The sequence below is a fragment of the Oncorhynchus mykiss genome, chromosome 2, assembly GCF_057628025.1.
Source record: "Oncorhynchus mykiss isolate SJ-2025 chromosome 2, ASM5762802v1, whole genome shotgun sequence".
Taxonomy (NCBI): Eukaryota; Metazoa; Chordata; class Actinopteri; order Salmoniformes; family Salmonidae; genus Oncorhynchus; species Oncorhynchus mykiss.
Window position 1 is genome coordinate 46,329,776 of NC_143023.1, and position 19,396 is coordinate 46,349,171.

The following is a 19,396-nucleotide window of genomic DNA, read 5'->3' on the forward strand; positions in this document are numbered from 1 at the left end:
TGCACATTCGGCACATTATGATACAGAAAAGGTATGATGGTATAAAAATCTGGATATTGTCCAACCCTACCATAGAAGGACACGCACAGAGAGAAAGAGAGAGAACTGCAGGAATAACCCTTATTATCCACTAAAGCTACATCACTTACAATTTTAACTCTGTACACACTGGTTTGGTGACACTGTTCATAAAGTTAGCCTAAATTAATCTGCACAAATATTGGCTCAGAGGGAGAAATTGTCCCATAGTAACAGACCCCATATCAGCTTCCCCTCAATATTAACCTTAACCATTAGCAGGGAAAATGCAAAACTGACCCAAGATTAGCGTCTAGGTGCAACTTCACCCTACTCCCAAATATTGAGGGCCAAACTAAAAGCCATGTATATGCCTCAAACATAATATTTACAGTGCCTTCAGAAAACATTCACACCTCACATTTTGTTGGGTTACAGACAATTTCAAATGGATAAAATGTTGATTTTGTGTCACTGGCCAACACACAATACCCCATAATGTCGAAGTGGAATTATGTTTTTCATTCTTACAAAGGAAAATGTCTTGAGTCAATAATTATTACACTCGTTTGTTATGGCAAGCCTAAATAAGTTCAGGAGTAAAAATGTGCTTAAAATAAGTCACATAATAAGTTGCATGGACTCAGTCTCTGTGCAATAGTGTTGAACATGATTTTTGAATGACTACATCCTCTCTGTATCCCACACATACAGATAATTGCAAGGTCCCTCAGTCGAGCAGTGAATTTCAAACAGATTCAACCGCAAAGACCAGGGTGGTTTTCCAATGCCTCGCAAAGAAGGGCACCTATTGTTTGTTTTTTGAATATCCCTTAGAGCATGGTGAAGTTATTTATCACACTTTGGATGGTGTATCAATACATCCAGTCACTACAAAGATACAGGCGTCCTTCTTAACTCAGTTGCCAGACAGGAAGACAATGGTGTCTTTAAAACAGTTACAGAATTGAATGGCAGTCATAGGAGAAAACTGAGAATGGATCAACAATATTGTAGTTACTCCACAATACTAACCTAAATGACAGAGTGAAAAGAAGGAAGCTTGTACAAAAAAAAATCTTCCAAAAAAATGCATCATGTTTACAATAAGGCACTAAAGTAAAACTGCAAAAAATGTGGCAAAGAAATTAACTTTATGTCCTGAACAAAAAGTGTTATGTTTGGGGAAAATCCAACACAAAACATCACTGAGTACCACTCTTTATATTTTCAAGCATGTTAGTGGCTGGATTACGTTATAGGTTGCTTGTCATCGGCAAGAACTAGGGAGTTTTTTTAGAATAAACAGAAACTGAACAGCGCTAAGCGCAGGCAGAATCCTAGAGGAAAACCTGTTAAATTCTTCTTTCCAGCAGACACTGGGAGACATATTCACCTTCCAGCAGGACAGTAACCTAAAACAGGAGGCCAAATATACACTGGAGTTGCTTACCAAGACGACATTGAATATTCCTCAGTGGCCGAGTTACATTTTTTACTTCAACTTAAATCTTGAAAATAGCTGTGCAGCAATGATCAACTTCACAGAGCTTGAAGACGTTAAAAATTGTGTGCAAATATTCTACAATCAAGGTGTGCAAAGTTCTTAGAGACTTACCTAGAAAGACCCACAGCTATAATTGCTACCAAAGGTTATTCTAACATGTATTGACTCAGGGTTGTGAATGCTTATGTAAATTCAATATTTTGAATTCAAAAAAAGTCAAAAAACATGTTTTCACTGTCATTTTGAATTCAGGCTGTAACACAACAAAATGTGAAATCAGTCAAGGGTTGTATTGGACAAACTGCAAGTGCCTTGACAGTGCCTTCGGAAAGTATTCAGACCCCATGACTTTTTCAACATTTTGTTACGTTACAACCTTACTCTCAAATGGATTAAATAGTTTTCCCCCCTAATCAATCTACACACTATAACCAATAATGAAAAAACAAAAACCGGTTCTCAATTATTATTTTTTTACATTTGCAAACATTTCTAACGGAAATACCCATCTACATAAGTATTCAGACCCTTTACTTAGTACTCTTTTGAAACACCTTTGGCAGCAATTACAGCCTTGAGTCTTCTTGGGTATGATGCCGCAAGCTTGGCATACCTGTATTTGGGGAGTTTCTCCCAATCTTCTCTGCAGATCCTCCCAAGCTCTGTCAGGTTAGATGGGAATTGTCGCTGCACAGCTATTTTCAGGTCTCTCCAGAGATGTTCGATCTGGTTCAAGTCCGGGCTCTGGCGGGACCACTCAAGGACATTCAGAGACTTGTCCCGAAGCCACTCCTGTGTTGTCTTGGCTGTGTGCTTAGGGTCATTGTCCTGTTGGAAGGCAAACCTTCACCCCAGTCTGAGGCCAACATCATGCTTCACTATAGGGATGGTGCCAGGTTTCCTCCAGACATCACGCTTGGCATTCAGGTGTCTGTGTTTGTGTGTTTTTTCTGTGTTTGTCACCACACGGGACTGTTTCGGTTTGGTTTTCGTTCATGTTCACATTTGTTTTGTAGTTCTTAGTGTTCAGTTTGTTTTATAATAAACGATAAGGACACTTACCGCGCTGCGTTTTGGTCCGATCCCTGCTACACCTCCTCTTCAGACGAAGAGGAGGAAATCTGCCGTTACACATAATCCTGTTTCGGAGCTCAAAGGACAATTCCTTTGACCTCGTGGCTTGATTTTTGCTCTAGAGGCGAAAGAAACGCACATCTATTTAAGCAAGGTGCTGGCTAGCGTAGTAGAACACTTCAAAAATAAAGGAGAGCCGCACACTTTAGGGGAGTGGTTGGTTTTTGTAAACGATCAAGGATGATCCATGGAAACAAGATGCACCTGAGCTAAATTTCAAGTCTCATAGCAAAAGGTCGGAATACTTATGTAAATAAGGTATCTGTTTTTTATTTGTAATAGATTTGCAAAAATGTCTACAACCCTGTTTTTCGCCTTGTCATTATGGGGTATTGTGTGTAGATTGATGAGGAAAATTGTTTATTTAATCCATTTTAGAAATAAGGCTGTAACTTAACAAAATGTGGGAAAAGTCAAGGGATCTGAATGCACTAGCAATTGTTATTTATTGTGTTAATTGTTTACATTTTTTGTGATCATTTTCTTACTTTTTACTTCTGCATTGTTTGGAAATGGTGCTCATAAGTAAGCATTTCACAGTAAAGTCTGTCACAGTCAAGTCCTGTTGTATTTGGCCCATAAAATTTGATTTCATTTGAAAACAGTCCATCCAACAATGCAACCAACCTCGCCACTCATCTAGATCAATGCTACATTTTCCATCAATCAATACTCCTGTGCACACACACTAAAATGTACCAGACACATCGATCCCAATTATAATGGGAGGAAAGGCTTACTCATCCCATTTCGCTTGTGATAATAGCAATCAAATTGATCACATTGGGATGCCATATCATCTAGCAATGGAATCAAATAGTGCAAATGGACAACTATTACAGAGCAGCCAAACCAGCAATCTATGGCAGAACACGTGTGTGTGTGTGTGTGTGTGTGTGTGTGTGTGTGTGTGTGTGTGTGTGTGTGTACCCGTCTGCCTGTCTGGGCAGTATATTTCAATGCCACATAAGGCTGCTGCATGACACAGGAAAATAATAAATAAATAAAATCAAGGACCCTGCCTGAAAGTGAGGAGAATGGAGAGAGCGAGAGAAAAGAGAAAGGGAGAGGGTTTTCAGGATTGTTATTGGAGCTGTATAACTCATTTCTGCCTTAAAGAGTTCCAGATGTGGGACGAGAGAGAAAGAGCGAGCGGTGGTGGGGGGGGGGGGGGGGGCAGAGAAGGGGTGATGAGATGGGGCGGGCATTGGGGTAAGGTGGGAGAGGTGTGTCTGTTTTTGTATTGGTATGTACACACACTTTACAATGCAGTAGGCGGCCTAGTTAAGGATTTCACTGGCAGAAAAATCCCTGAGATTGTCACCATTGATGTTCTGACAAACGTTGACTTTTAACACTTGCTGAGGTAACTGGAGCAAACATGACAGACTTTGATTAAACCACTGACTGTGGTTCCTGCTGTGTGTGTCTGTAAGATATACATTGGCCATGCTGTGTTAAGTGCCGTTCGATCCTGACCGAGTCTCTTAACTGCCTAGCCTGACAATGCAGTGTCACAATGGAGTCGACAAATACCACTGTAATCATCATCATCAGTGATGGTCATTGATCCTGACTTTCAATGGCAAAGACTACCATCATCATTGTAAAAATACATACCGTTTATCTGAATGTTATCCAAAGCCACTAACATTAGTATCAATCAAATCAAACCCACAATCCTAACGTTGCAAGCGTTAGGTCTACCAACAGCTGGTCTGTTGGTCTACCAACAGCCACACAGGACCATATCAGGAGCACAGGACCATCATCATAATGATCACTGCTTGTACCACAATGGCTGTTGGCTCCAGTCCCAGCTAGGCGGAACTCTGCCACTGTGCTGCTGAGTGTGGTGTCTAACCCCTGACCTGCTTTCATCAATAGGCTCAGTCAAATGGATCCCTATTCACTACAAACAGAAAAAACAATACTGGAAGTTGTATCGGCAGCTGTTTGGTCCAGCACTGCTGTGGTCGTGTGTGTGCGTGCACCCGTTTCCTCATGCCTACGTCTGCGTGTGTGTTCATGCTTATGTCAGTGTGTGTGTATGTGTGTGTCTGTGATAGTGTTTGTTTTCTCTGCGGAGGCTCACAGAAACAAAGGGCTATTGTGTGGCTGTGAAAAGAGCCCTGCTTTGGAGAACGGCAGACTGCCACAAACAAAACCTCATTACAATGTCCCAACACTGGTCCAACATTAGTGGTCAAACACTGGTGATCAAACACCAGACCGGCCTTAGATCAATGAGTTTACTGGCGGTATGGGATAGGGATGAGCGAGGAGACGGCAGAGAGAGGGATGAGAGACGGATAAGAGAGGAGAGAAGAGGGTAGGAAGGGAGGGAGAATGAGAAGGGGATGGGTGAGATAAAGGGGATGAGGGTAGAGAGTAGAGCAGAGCAGACAGCTGGAGAGGAGGAAGTTGACTTAGAAGCACAAACATAAGTGTTTTTCAAATGACTGTCTGCTTCCTGCTCTAACACTGATCTCCAATAAGGCCTAATAATAAACAGCCCTGCAGGGATAACATGAATTTCACACACAAACACTGATCACCAATCAGATCTTAAAAAGGTCCAATGCAGATGTTTTTATCTCAACATCAAAGAATTTTAAAATCACCTTACTGTGATTGTTTTCAATTAAAATGGTCAAAAGAAACAAAAATAGCTTCTCGGCAAAGAGCAATTTCTCAAGCAAGAATTTCACTAGGACTGTCTGGGAGTGGTCAGTGTCGAGAGGAGAAACTGCAAACAAGCTGTTATTGGCAGAGAACTTTTCTTATCGGTCTATTAGGGTAAATCCATTTAAATTCAATCACGTTTTGACAGCATTCCTTTTGATTTCAACAAAAGGGATGCTGTCCGTGGAAGAGGTGGCAAGAAAGTTACTTTTTGAACGTGAATGCCAAAACATTCAGCAGATTGACCCAAGTTGACCCATTTTGCAATTTTGCATTCCCTACCATACCATGAGACATCCATGTCTTCATTCACTGGAAAATATAAATGGTTGAGTTTGATATAATTGAAAAGCTTACAAACGAGGTTGTCAAAATATTATAATTTTTTATAAAAAATATATTTTTTTAAATCAGATTTTTTTTAAACCAATTATCTATATGTTGTAGCCTAGACCCTACTTTTACATGATCTAAGGTTTTTGTGTTGTGCCCGCCATCAATTGAGACACAACATGCTCTTAAAAACAGGGTGGGTGGACCTATCCCTTCAGACCACTGAAATTGAGCTTGTACACAATCGAAATTTCAATTGAATTAAAATATTTTCATCTAATTGCTTAGAAAGCCAGTATGAGGGTTTGCACTCAGGCTTGAATGAAAGGCGGGTGGTGCGTTCTCAAGCCACAGATGCCGCAATACCAATGAGCGTCTTCTCCAATGTGAAGTCCAAAGTCGTCTACTTAAAAACTGTACACCCCCAAAGGCTTAATGAGGAATTGGACCTTGTATGTTTCCCCTCTAATGTTGTCTACATGCACCAGCAGTATTACAAATGTTTTACAAATTAAAAAACAGAAATCATTTATTTATATTTACAGTATTCAGACCCATTGCTATGAGCCTCAAAATAAATAAAAAATCCTCAAAAAGATGTTTCTACAACTTGATTGGAAACCACCTGTGGTAAATTCAATTGTTGGACATGATTTGGAAAGGCACACATCGGTCTATATAAGGTCCCACAGTTGACAGTGCATGTCAGAGCAAAAACCAAGCCATGAGGTCAAAGGAATTGTCCCTTGAGATACGAGACTGGATTTTGTTGAGGCACAGATCTGGGGAAGGGTACCAAAACATTTCTGCAGCATTGAAGGCCCCTAAGAACACATTGGCCTCAATCATTCTTAAATGGAATAAGTTTGGAAGCACCAAGATTTTTCTTAGAGCTGGCCGCCCGGCCAAACTGAGCTATCGGGGAGAAGGGCCTTGGTCAGGGAGTTGACCAAGAACCTGATGGTCACTCTGACAGAGCTCCAGAGTTCCTCTGTAGAGATGGGAGAACCTTCCAGAAGGACAACCATCTCTGCAGCACTCCGCCAAGCAGTCCTTTATGGTAGCGTGGCCAGACAGAAGCCATTTCTCAGTAAAAAGCACAACAGCCCGCTTGGAGTTTTCCAGAAGGCACCTAAAGGACACAATATTCTGGTCTGATGATACCAAGATTGAACTCTTTGGCCTGAATGCCAAACATCACATCTGGAGGAAACCTGGCAACATCCCTACGGTGAAGCATGGTGGTGGCAGCATCATGCCGTGGGGATGTTTTTCAGCGGCAGGGACTGCGAGACTAGTCAGGATAAATGGAGACATTTATAAACAGTAAAGACAGATCATTGACAATAACCTGCTCCAGAGCTCTCAGGACCTCAGACTGGGCAAAGGTTCACCTTCCAACCGGACAACGACCATAAGCACACAGCCATGACAACGCAGGAGTGGTTTTGGACAAGTCTCTGAATGTCCTTGAGTGGCCCAGTCAGAGCCCGGACTTGAACACGATCGAACATCTCTGGAAAGACCTGAAATAGCTGTGTAGCAACGCTCCCCATCAAACCTTACAGAGCTTGAGAGGATCTGCAGAGAAGAATGGGAGAAACTTCCCAAATACAGGTGTGCCAAGCTTGTAGCATCATACCCAAGAAGAATTGAGGCTGTAATCGCTGCCAAATCGGTTTCAACAATGTACTGAGTAAAGGGTCTCAATACTTAAAATGTGATATTTCAGTTTTGTATTTTTAATACATTTGCAAAAATGTATAAACCTGTTTTTACGTTGTCATCATGGTTATTGATTAGGGGAAAACTATTTAATACATTTTAGAATAAGGCTGTAACGTAACAAAATGTGGAAAAAGCCATGTGGTCTGAATACTTTCTAAATGCAACGTATGTGACATTTGAATTGTCCATTTTTGATACTCTTCTATATATTCCTTGTTATTAATATGCATTGACTCACTATTTGCCAGTTTCTAATCAACTATCTACCTGCACCTGTTGAGCCCGCTATGCACAGCAGGTGTGTCTTAAGTATGTCTTCTTAAATGTGTTAGTACAGCACTGATAAAAGGCATAAGACCGAAACGTATGCTCTGTTCCTTTTTATATAGCACCTTACACTTCCTGTATTCTTTCGAGCATGGATTAAATTAATTCTATTATTTTTACATCTTGGCCTCCTTGGGTTATTCCTTTTCATGGTTGAGTGTGAACCTTTCTGATCTCTCCATCCCGGATCCGGGATCGTGAATACAGACTCAAGCTCATTACCATAACGCAACGTTAACTATTCATGAAAATCGCAAATGAAATGAAATAAATATGCTAGCTCTCAAGCTTAGCCTTTTGTTAACAACACTGTCATCTCAGATTTTCAAAATATGCTTCTCAACCATTGCAAAACAAGCATTTGTGTAACAGTATTGATGGCTAACGTAGCATTTAGCATTAGCATTCAGCTGGCAACATTTACACAAAAAAACAGAAAAGCATTCAAATAAAATAATTTACCTTTGAAGAACTTCAGATGTTTTCAATGAGGAGACTCTCAGATAGCAAATGTTCAGTTTTTCCTGAAAGATTATTTGTTTAGGACAAATCGCTCCGTTTTCTGCGTCACGTTTTAGCTATGAAAAAAACCCTGTATCCAGGATTGTGTAAATCTATCAGCAAGCTCATTAGCATAACACAACGTTAACTATTCATGAAAATCGCAAATGAAATGAAATAAATATGCCATCTCTCAAGCTTAGCCTTTTGTAAACAACACTGTCATCTCAGATTTTCAAAATATGCTTCTCAACCATAGGAAAACAATCATTTGTGTAAAAGTAGCTAGCTAGCGTTAGCATTTAGCGTTAGCGTTAGCATTTAGCGTTAGCATTTAGCGTTAGCATTTAGCGTTAGCATCCAGCACGCAACATTTCAACAAAAACATAAAAGCCTTCAAATAAAATAATTTAAATTTGAAGAACTTCTGATGTTTTCAATGAGGATACTCTCAGTTAGATAGCAGATGCTCAGTTTTTCCAAAAAGATTCTTTGTGTATTAGAAATAGCTCCGTTTTATACATCACATTTGGCTACCAAAAAAAAATCTGAAAATTCAGTCCTCAAAACGCGAACTTTTTTCCAAATTAACTCCATAATATCGACTGAAAACATGGCAAACGTTGTTTAGAATCAATCATCAAGGTGTTTTTCACATATCTCTTCATTGATACATCGTTCTTGGACACATGGTTTCTCCCCTATATCAAATGGAAAAGTACGAGCAGCTGGCAATTGCGCACCGAATTCCACGCAGGACACCAGGCGGACACTTGGAAAATGTAGTCTCTTATGGTCAATCTTCCAATGATATGCCTACAAATACGTCACAATGCTGCTAAGACCTTGGGCGAACGACAGAAAGTGTAGGCTCATTCCTTGCGCAATCACAGCCATATAAGGAGACAATGGAAAACAGAGCTTCAGAAATTCTGCTAATTCCTGGTTGATGCATCATCTTGGTTTCGCCTGTAGAATGAGTTCTGGGGCACTTACAGACAAAATCTTTGCAGATTCTGAAACTTCAGAGTGTTTTATGAATATGCATAGTCGAGCATCTTTTCGTGACAAAATATCGCGCTTAAAACGGGAACGTTTTTTATCCAAAAATGAAATAGCGCCCCTTGCAATTACTACCACAAGATGGCCGCCAGGCCACCCACCCACTATTATCTATATTTCTATGACATTAATAGGTTTATTTATGATGGATTGACAGTATAATTTAAAACAGATATTCCCTGATGTGGACCTCCAACCATCTTTGTGGTACCACTTGAAAGTTGAAATTTCAATTGTATTCCCATTTTAGCACATTTATCAGCCAAAACATGACACCCACCCTATGTATTCAAGAGCATGTTCAGTCTCAACCGATGGTGGGCACAACACAAAAACCTCAGATTATGTAAAATAGGTTCTGGGCTACAACATATTGGAATATGAAAAAAATCTGACTTCACGCATTTTTAGATAATTGACTTTGAAGGTTCAAATGTAAAAAAGTAATAATAATAATAAATAGTTTGACAACACTGTTTGTAAACTTTTAAATTATTTCAAATCTCAACCATGAATCTTTTCCAGTGATGAAGACATCGATGTTTCATGGTAGGCTTGGGTGGTATAGCGTATAACGATTAAATGGTTTGCTTGAACACTGATCTCTAATCAGATCGAATAAACAGTCCTACAGGGGACAACATTTGTACTTCCTGTTACACTGATCAAAAATCAGTTCTAGAAAAAAGATGGACATAAACTGAAATACAAGTCTGATGGAGACAAATTGGTGAGGTGGGTATGGTACTTGCAGAATGGAGTCTGATTAAGTCACTCTGGATGAGTGTCTACTAAATGACCAAAATGTAAAATGCAAAATGAAACAATCACTTTGACAGTGACTATTCTATTCCCATACTTCCATTTTCGTCATAAAAAACATGACTTGTTAAGTGAGGGAAAAAAAATCCTATGTTAAGATTTCAAATGCAAATTGTACTGCTTTTCCCCCATCCTGACAAGTGAAATCACTTTGGACACATCTAAAGCCTTCTCACACATCTCAAGCTTTCTCAAACAAAGCAGACCCATTGTATCCTACCACAGGTTTGAGCATTACACCTTTTCCATCACATGTAGACATGAGTGAGTGCGAAGGGGAAAGGGGCGTGTAAGTGTTGCTCACTGGTGCTCTTAACTGAGGTGAGAGTTTGACTGCACTTTCAATCAGAGTGAATTAATGTTCTCCTGTCCAGATTCATGCACACATGCTTGTGCACACACACACACAAACCAACTTCAATTGCAGCAGCCAGGGCCGGCTCCAGGTATAAGCAACATAAGTGGTCGCTTAGGGCCCCTGGCCACAAGGGGCCCACAGACCAATTTATATATACGGTACCAGTCAAAAGCTTGGACACACCTACTCATTCAATGTTTTTTTTTATTTGTACTATTTTCTACATGGTAGAATAAGAGTGAAGACATCAAAACTATGAAATAACACATTATGGAATCATGTTGTAACCAAAAAATATAAATAATATGTGAGATTCTTCAAATTAGCTGCCTTGATCACAGCTTTGCACACTCTTGGCATCCTATCAACCATCTTCATGAGGTAGTCACCTGGAATGAATTTCAATTAACAGGTGTGCCTTGTTAAAAGTACATTTGTGGAATTTCTTTCCTTTTGAATGTGTTTGAGCCAATCAGTTGTACTGTGACATGGTAGGGGTGTTATACAAAAGATAGCCCTATTTGGTAAAAGACGAAGTCCATATTATGCCAAGAACAGCTCAAATAAGCAAAGAGAAACGACAGTCCATTGTTACTTTAAGACATACATTTCAAGAACGTTGAAAGATTCTTCAAGTGCAGTCACAAAAACCATCAAGGACTATGATGAAACTGGCTCTCATGAGGACCACCACAGGAAAGGAAGCTCCCAGATTTACCTCTGCTGCAGAAGATAACAACACCTCATATTGCAGCCCAAATAAAAGTAACAGACATCCCAACATAAACTGTTCAGAGGAGACTTAGTAACTCAGGCTTTCGTGGTCAAATTGCTGCAAAGAAACCACTACTAAAAGGACACCAATAAGAAGAAGAGACTTGCGTAGGCCAAGAAACAAGAGCAATAGACATTAGACAGGTGGAAAACTATCCTTTGGTCTGAGGAGTCCAAATAAGAGATTTTTGGTTCCAACCGCTGTGTCTTAGTGAGACAGAGTAGGTAAACGCATGATCTCCGCATGTGTGGTTTCCACTGTGACGCATAGAGGAGGAGGTATGGCGGTGCTTTGCTGGTGACACTGTCGGTGACAGCATTCTGCAGTGATATGCCATCCCATCTGGTTTGCGCGTAGTTGGATTATCATTTGTTTTTCAACAGGACAATGACCGAACACACCTCCATGACGGTGTAAGGGCTATTTGACCAAGAAGGAGAGTGATGGACTGTTGCATTAGATTACCTGGACTCCACAATCACCCAACCTCAACCCAATTGAGATGGTTTGGGATGAGTTGGAATGCAAAGTGAAGGAAAATCAGACAAATGCTCAGCATATGTGGGAACTCCTTCAAGACTGTTGGAAATGCATTCCAGGTGAAACTGGTTGAGAGAATGCCAAGAGTGTGCAAAGCTGTCATCAAGGCAAAGGGTGGCTACTTTGAAGAATCTAAAATGTAAAATATATTTTTATTTGTTTAAACACTTTTTTGGTTACATTATTCCATATGTGCTATTTCATAGTTTTGATGTCTTCATTATTATTTTACAATATAGAAAAAAACAATGAATGAGTAGGTGTGTCCAAACTTTTGACTGGTATTACATACTTACATACATACATACATACATACAGTGGGGAAAAAGGGATTTAGTCAGCCACCAATTGTACAAGTTCTCCAACTTAAAAAGATGAGAGAGGCCTGTAATTTTCATCATAGGTACACTTCAACTATGACAGACAAAATGAGAAAAAAAATCCAGAAAATCACATTGTAGGATTTTTAATGAATTGATTTGCAAATTATGGTGGAAAATAAGTATTTGGTCACCTACAAACAAGCAAGATTTCTGGCTCTCACAGACCTGTAACTTATTCTTTAATAGGCTCCTCTGTCCTCCACTCATTACCTGTATTAATGGCACCTGTTTGAACTTGTTATCAGTATAAAAGACACCTGTCCACAACCTTAAACAGTCACACTCCAAACTCCAATATGGCCAAGACCAAAGAGCTGTCAAAGGACACCAGAAACAAAATTGTAGACCTGCACCAGGCTGGGAAGACTGAATCTGCAATAGGTAAGCAGCTTGGTTTGAAGAAATCAACTGTGGGAGCAATCATTAGGAAATGGAAGACATACAAGACCACTGATAATCTCCCTCGATCTGGGGCTCCACGCAAGACCTCACCCCTGCAGAGAGCTGGGACCAAAGTAACAAAGCATACCATCAGTAACACACTACGCCGCCAGGGACTCAAATCCTGCAGTGCGAGACGTGTCCCCCTGCTTAAGCCAGTACATGTCCAGGCCCGTCTGAAGTTTGCTAGAGAGCATTTGGATGATCCAGAAGAAAATTGGGAGAATGTCATATGGTCAGATGAAACCAAAATATAACTTTTTGGTAAAAACTAAACTCATCGTGTTTGGAGGACAAAGAACGCTGAGTTGCATCCAAAGAACACCATACCTACTGTGAAGCATGGGGGTGGAAACATCATGCTTTGGGGCTGTTTCTCTGCAAAGGGACCAGGACGACTGATCCGTGTAAAGGAAAGAATGAATGGGGCCATGTATCGTGAGATTTTGAGTGAAAACCTCCTTCCATCAGCAAGGGCATTGAAGATGAAACGTGGCTGGGTCTTTCAGCATGACAATGATTACAAACACACCTCCCAGGCAACGAAGGAGTGGCTTCGTAAGAAGCATTTCAAGGTCCTGGAGTGGCCTAGCCAGTCTCCAGATCTCAACCCCATAGAAAATCTTTGGAGGGAGTTGAAAGTCTGTGTTGCCTAGCAACAACCCCAAAACATCACTGCTCTAGAGGAGATCTGCATGGAGGAATGGGCCAAAATACCAGCAACAGTGTGTGAAAACCTTGTAAAGACTTACAGAAAACATTTGACCTCTGTCATTGCCAACAAAGGGTATATAACAAAGTATTGAGATAAATAAGTATTTGGTCAATAACAAAAGTTTTCCACCATATTTTGCTAATAAATTCATTAAAAATCCTACAATGTGATTTTCTGGATTTGTTTTTCTCATTTTGTCTGTCATAGTTGAAGTGTACCTATGATGAAAATTACAGGCCTATCTTTTTAAGTGGGAGAACTTGCATAATTAGTGGATGACTAAATACTTTTTTGCTGTACACTATACACTGAGATTTTACTGAGTTACAGTTCATATAAGGAAATCAGTCAATTTAAATAAATTAGGCCCAAATCTATGGATTTCACATGACTGGAAACACAGATATGCATCTGTTGTTAACATGATACCTTATTTTTAAAAAGGTAGTGGCGTGGATCAGAAAACCAGTCAGTATTTGTTATGAACACAATTTTCCTCATGCATCTCCTTCACAGAATTGATCAGGCTGTTGATTGTGGCCTGTTGAATGTTTTCCCACTCCTCTTCAATGGCTATGCAAAGTGGCTGGATATTGGCAGGATCTGGAACACAATGTCGTAGACGTCGATCCAGAGCATCCCAAACACCTCAATGGGTGACATGTCTGGTGATTTTGCAGGCCATGGAAGAACTGGGAGATTTTCAGCTCCCAGGAATTGTGTACAGATCCTTGCGACATTGAGCCGTGCATCATCATGCCAAAACATGAAGAGAGTGGCAGAAGAATGACACGACAACAGGCCTCAAGATCTCGTCGCGGTATCTCTGTGCATTTAAATTGCCATAGATAAAATGCAATTGTGTTCGTTGTCCATAGCTTATGCCTGTCCATGTCATAACACCACCGCCACAATGGGGCACTCTGTTCACAACGTTCACAACGCTGTTCAAACCACTGTCTGCCATCTGCCCGGTACAGTTGAAGCTAGGATTCATCCGTGAAAAGCACACTTCTCCAGCGTGCCAATGGCCATCGAAGGTGAGCATTTGCCCAATGAAGTCGGTTACGACGCCGAACTACATTCAGGTGAAGACCCTGGTGAGGACAATGAGTTCGCAGATGAGCTTTCCTGAGACGGTTTCTGACAGTTTGTGCAGAAATTCTTTGGTTGTGCAAACCCACAGTTTGTCTGGGTGGCTGGTCTCAGACTATCCCGCAGGTGAAGAAGCCGGATGTGGAGGTCCCAGGATGGTGTGGTTACACGTTGTCTGCTCTTGTGAGGCCGGTTGGACATTCTGCCAAATTCTCTAAAACTTTGTTAGAGAAGGCTTATGGTAGAGAAATGAACATTCAATTCTCCGGCAAAAGCTCTGGAGGACATTCCTGCATTCAGCATGCCAATTGCACGCTTCCTTGAGACATCTATTGCATTGTGTTGTGGCAAAACTGCACATTTTCGAGTGGCCTTTTATTGTCCCCAGCACAAGGTGCACCTGTGTAATTATCATGTTGTTTAATAATCTTCTTGATATGCCACACCATTCAGGTGGATGGATTATCTTGGCAAAGGAAAAATGCTCACTAACAGGGATGTAAACAAATGTGTGCACAAAATATCTGTTTTTTGTTGTTGTTTTTTTAACTTTATTTAACTAGGCAAGTCAGTTTAGAACTAACTCTAATTTTCAATGACGGCGTAGGAACAGTGGGTTAACTTCCTTGTTCAGGGGCAGGACAACAGGTTTTCACCTTGTCAGCTCGGGGATCCGATCTGCAACTATTCGGTTCAACGCTCTAACCACTAGGCTACCTGCCGCCCCACTTCAGCTTATGAAACATGTTGCATATATTTTTTTTCCGTTTATTTTTTTAAAGACACTCGGGTCATTTGCATTTAACTATCATCTCGATGAAAACAGCTGGACGTAATGACATCACAAGCAAAAACCTACAGTGTCGAATAAAAATGTAGTGGCTGAAGTGTTTCCATTACCAATTTAAACAAATGGGGCATTAATAAATTGCTGACATCCTGTATGCCCTCCCATCTATCTGTTTCATGTCTCAGATAGCCAGCATTAAATGTGCCAACCACAATCCGTGCCATGGTGAAACTGGCACTCCTGTAGAGCTGTAATATTTGGATGGAGAAACTTCCCAGCCAACCAGAAACACAAGGCAAAGCAATTCAGGCATTCTTGAAAGTCAGGACAATCCTTGTCCTGTAATGATACATTGTTTTTCATAGTTGATAATATAGATTTTTGCAAACAGTAGGCATTTAGAAATAAATGTGGAGTGGCGCTTATTAATTACGCGAAGACATCCCGTGCACTGCTTACTTTCAAAATTATTGAGCAATCATCACTTGTTCGAAAAACACCATTTGTCGCTATAAAGAAAGTTTGACAAAAGAAAATCCACCCCTGTCGAACAGATTAAAATGTCGTCAATCTTCAGAACGTTTCCATTAAACACAAGGCATTGCTTCTGTCTAATAAAACTGGGTCAATGGAAACCTGCCTAGTGACAGTCACTCAATTAGCCATGTCAGCTAACCATTTTTAGATTGATAAATTAGTCGAGCCAGTTATCATCACCAAATACTGACTGGCCACACAGGGCACATGCCCAGGGCCCCTGACCTCCTCGGGGCCCCCAATGATTTTGTTAGTCACTCTCACTCAAATATAATTAACATGGCATAAGTCATGGCAAAATAAGTACAATAACATGAAATGTGTTACAATATTGCTAAATGTTCTCTCCACCCCATTGCAAAATGTGTAGAGATGCAGAAGACCTGTTTAAATTTTGCAAAAATTGCTACTCACCACGCTCAACGTGTAGAATTGCAGGAAGTGTACTTTTTCTTACATTACTTACTCCACCATCAAGAGCGGTGCTTGGTGGTGGGGAAACAGAGAGCTGGGCCTGGCAGCAACAACTTCAGTTGCAGCAGCAACTTTATTTAGAAGTATATCATTTTGAGCCCACTTTTATGCATTTTATAGTGCTTCCAACATTCATTCCACATTAGCTGGTCTACCTTTTGGGTACTTTGACAAACCCCTCTTGCCTTGAAGTGATAGAAATGTTCTTACCATTGGCGTTCTTGCCGCAGATGAGATGCTCATAGTGCTGCAGGACCCCCCACAGCTCCGCATCATTGTTCACCACCCCCTCCAGAGCTTCGACCGACACCGGGGCACAGCCTGACGCGGTGTCCACCCTGGAGTGCCCTCGCTCGGCTATCATTACCCGGGCGCCGGCCTCCTCCACCAGCGCCTCCATGCAGGCGGTAAGACAGATAGCCGCATACTCGTGGATGCGCACCGAGATGCGGGTGTCCACCATCCATCGAAAGAACCTTCCCACGGAGAAGGAGAGGCCGCAACGGGCAGATTTGCCCTTCCTCAGGAGCTCTCCGGCGCTCATACTGTACATGGAGATGGCCTTGACCGTGGCCGATATGCAGTGTTCGGCCAGAGCCCAGCTCAGCACCAGCCTCATGGCGCTCTGCACCTCGAAGCGAGTGCAACGGCAGTGCATGACGCTCAGCCTCTGAGCCTCCCTCGAAATGCGGATGAGGGCTCGACGAAGGAGCGTGGACAGCCTCCGGACTGCCTCATTGGATAATGTCGGCACCGGAAACGCACTGGCACCGGTAACGTTCCCGGCTACTTTACGCAGTATCTTTCCCACCTCGTCTTCGGTCCAAGGGAACTCCTCGAGCTCCGGTAAACGGGGACACTTGGAGAAGATGTCCTCGGGATCCTCGGGCAGCACCGTGTTGACCGTGTCCCAGCTGTTGTTGCGACTGTTCATGGAGCCGGAGTAGTACCACCAGTTGCCCCGATGCGGAGCCGTCACGAACGGCTGTGAGTTGGACTTGGAGGACGAGAGGCTCAGGGACTTGCAGGAGTCCCCTGCCCCGTAGCCCGAGTCTAGAGTCAGGTCCTCCAGGGTCTTCATGTGGGCATTGCTCATCCCCGCCATAGTTAGATAGGTATTTTATATAACAAGGATGACGTTGTGAAGAAACTTTGGGGAATGTAATGGTTTACCTGGGAGTGACTGTAGTATACGACTCCAGTCGAAACTCACACGCAATCTGGTTCTACTGGTTTACGCAAAACTATTTTCATGCGTGTCCATACATGTTCATTTGATCGTAACGCTAAACATGGCATTTATCAGAAGTATATTCTGTAATGTCTATGTTTTAAAGATATCTAAATCCTTTCATAAGTCATAGATGGTATGGAAAATGAAACCATACTGTACGCTCACCCCCCTCTCTCCATATAGTGCCTGTCGCGCAGTGATATAAACTTTTCTCTCGGACTCCCCTCTCCCCGGGACTCCCAAAATTGTAGTCGAATTATTCCAATCCCTGCAAAAATCTGTTAATTCGGTAGTCCATCAACGGAAACCATAAACTGCAAATCCGTTGAGAGAAAGGAAAGGGTTTTGGAAGGTTTTAAAATAAGGAAATCGTCTATCATCGCTTGCAGCGAGCCTAGTGCCCCACCAGAAACAGACTACTGCCGCACAGACGTAGACGAGGGGCTGGGATACACGCCTGGAAATTCCCAAACACCAATCAGCAGCCGACAGAATTCTGAGATCCAATCAGCGATTGTTATACAGTACATTTACCTTTGGGTAAATAGAGTATAAACGTTGTTTTTGCAAAACATCACAATATATGGGCCAGGGGTAAACTAACATAAAATAGCAGGCGTAAAGTAGGTATCATTCCTAGGTATTAGCCGCTCTAGCATGGAGGTGGAAAATGGTGTTTCATAAAGAAAGTACACTTATTTTCCCGTTTTTTTTCAGCCTTCTCGCCATTAAATCTAGGTAAGGAGGAAATCGAAACCTTTGCAGCTTGAAGATAATGTTTTATGTACGAATCGGTCCCCGGGGGACATGAGCAGTCCATAGGCTGATAGTGGAGATCACAGGTCGCTGGCACCTTAATTGCTGGAGGGCCAGCTGCCCAGGCTAGGTCAAGCTACAGTTCAGCTCCCCTGGATGGAAAGCATGTTGTGGGATTAAGAACCTATTCAAGGGCCCAACGATAGGGGAATGTCTTGAGAATAAGAACCAAGCAGCCCTCCACTTGCCAGATCAATTTGCCTTGCCAGGGAATCGAACCGGCCACCTTTCGGCTACAAGTTAAACTACTTAGCCACTCGGCAACTACCAACAATGAATTTGTTTTACATGTTTTTCTAAACTTTAAACAGAAGAAAGCATACTTAGGATGAACACCAAAACAGAACTATATGAGAACACTTTTGTGCCACAAAAATAATTTGTTTGAAATTGAAATTACAATTTCTTACAAAACCTCTGTATAAAATACAAGACTCTCAGAACCGTTTATGATTTCATATTATCAGTGGCGACTTGTCATTCAGGGCAGTTGTAGCAGAGCCCCACCTGTTTTGACCCCACCTGTTATACAGTGGGGCAAAAAAGTATTTAGTCAGCCACCAATTGTGCAAGTTCTCCCACTTATAAAAAATGAGAGAGGCCTGTAATTTTTATCACTTCAACTATGACAGACAAAATGAGAAAAAAATCCAAAAAATCACATTGTAGAATTTTTAATTTGCAAATTATGGTGGAAAATACATATTTGGTCAATAACAAAAGTTTATCTCAATATTTTGTTATATACCCTTTGTTGGCAATGACAGAGGTCAAACGTTTTCTGTAAGTCTTCACAAGGTTTTCACACACTGTTGCTGTTATTTTGGCCCATTCCTATATGCAGATCTCCTCTAGAGCAGTGATGTTTTGGGGCTGTTTCTGGGCAACACGGACTTTCAACTCCCTCCAAAGATTTTCTATGGGGTTGAGATCTGGAGACTGGCTAGACCAATCCAGGACCTTGAAATGCTTCTTACGAAGCCACTCCTTCGTTGCCCGGGCGGTGTGTTTGGGATCATTGTCATGCTGAAAGACCCAGCCACGTTTCATCTTCAATGCCCTTGCTGATGGTAGGCTTTGTTACTTTGGACCCAGCTCTCTGCAGGTCATTCACTAGGTCT

General features: G+C 41.6%; 1 protein-coding gene across 1 annotated transcript in view; it reads right to left on the reverse strand.

Moving 5' to 3' along the window:
* abtb2b (ankyrin repeat and BTB domain containing 2b) overlaps nucleotides 1–17,914 on the reverse strand; it is a 152,407-nt gene extending 134,493 nt beyond the window's left edge. Inside the window, exon 1 of the mRNA XM_021564060.3 lies at nucleotides 16,436–17,914. Coding sequence (XP_021419735.1) covers nucleotides 16,436–17,330 — 895 coding nt within the window. The 5' untranslated portion in view covers nucleotides 17,331–17,914. The remainder of the gene's footprint in view (nucleotides 1–16,435) is intronic.
* Nucleotides 17,915–19,396: the final 1,482 nt, after the last annotated feature.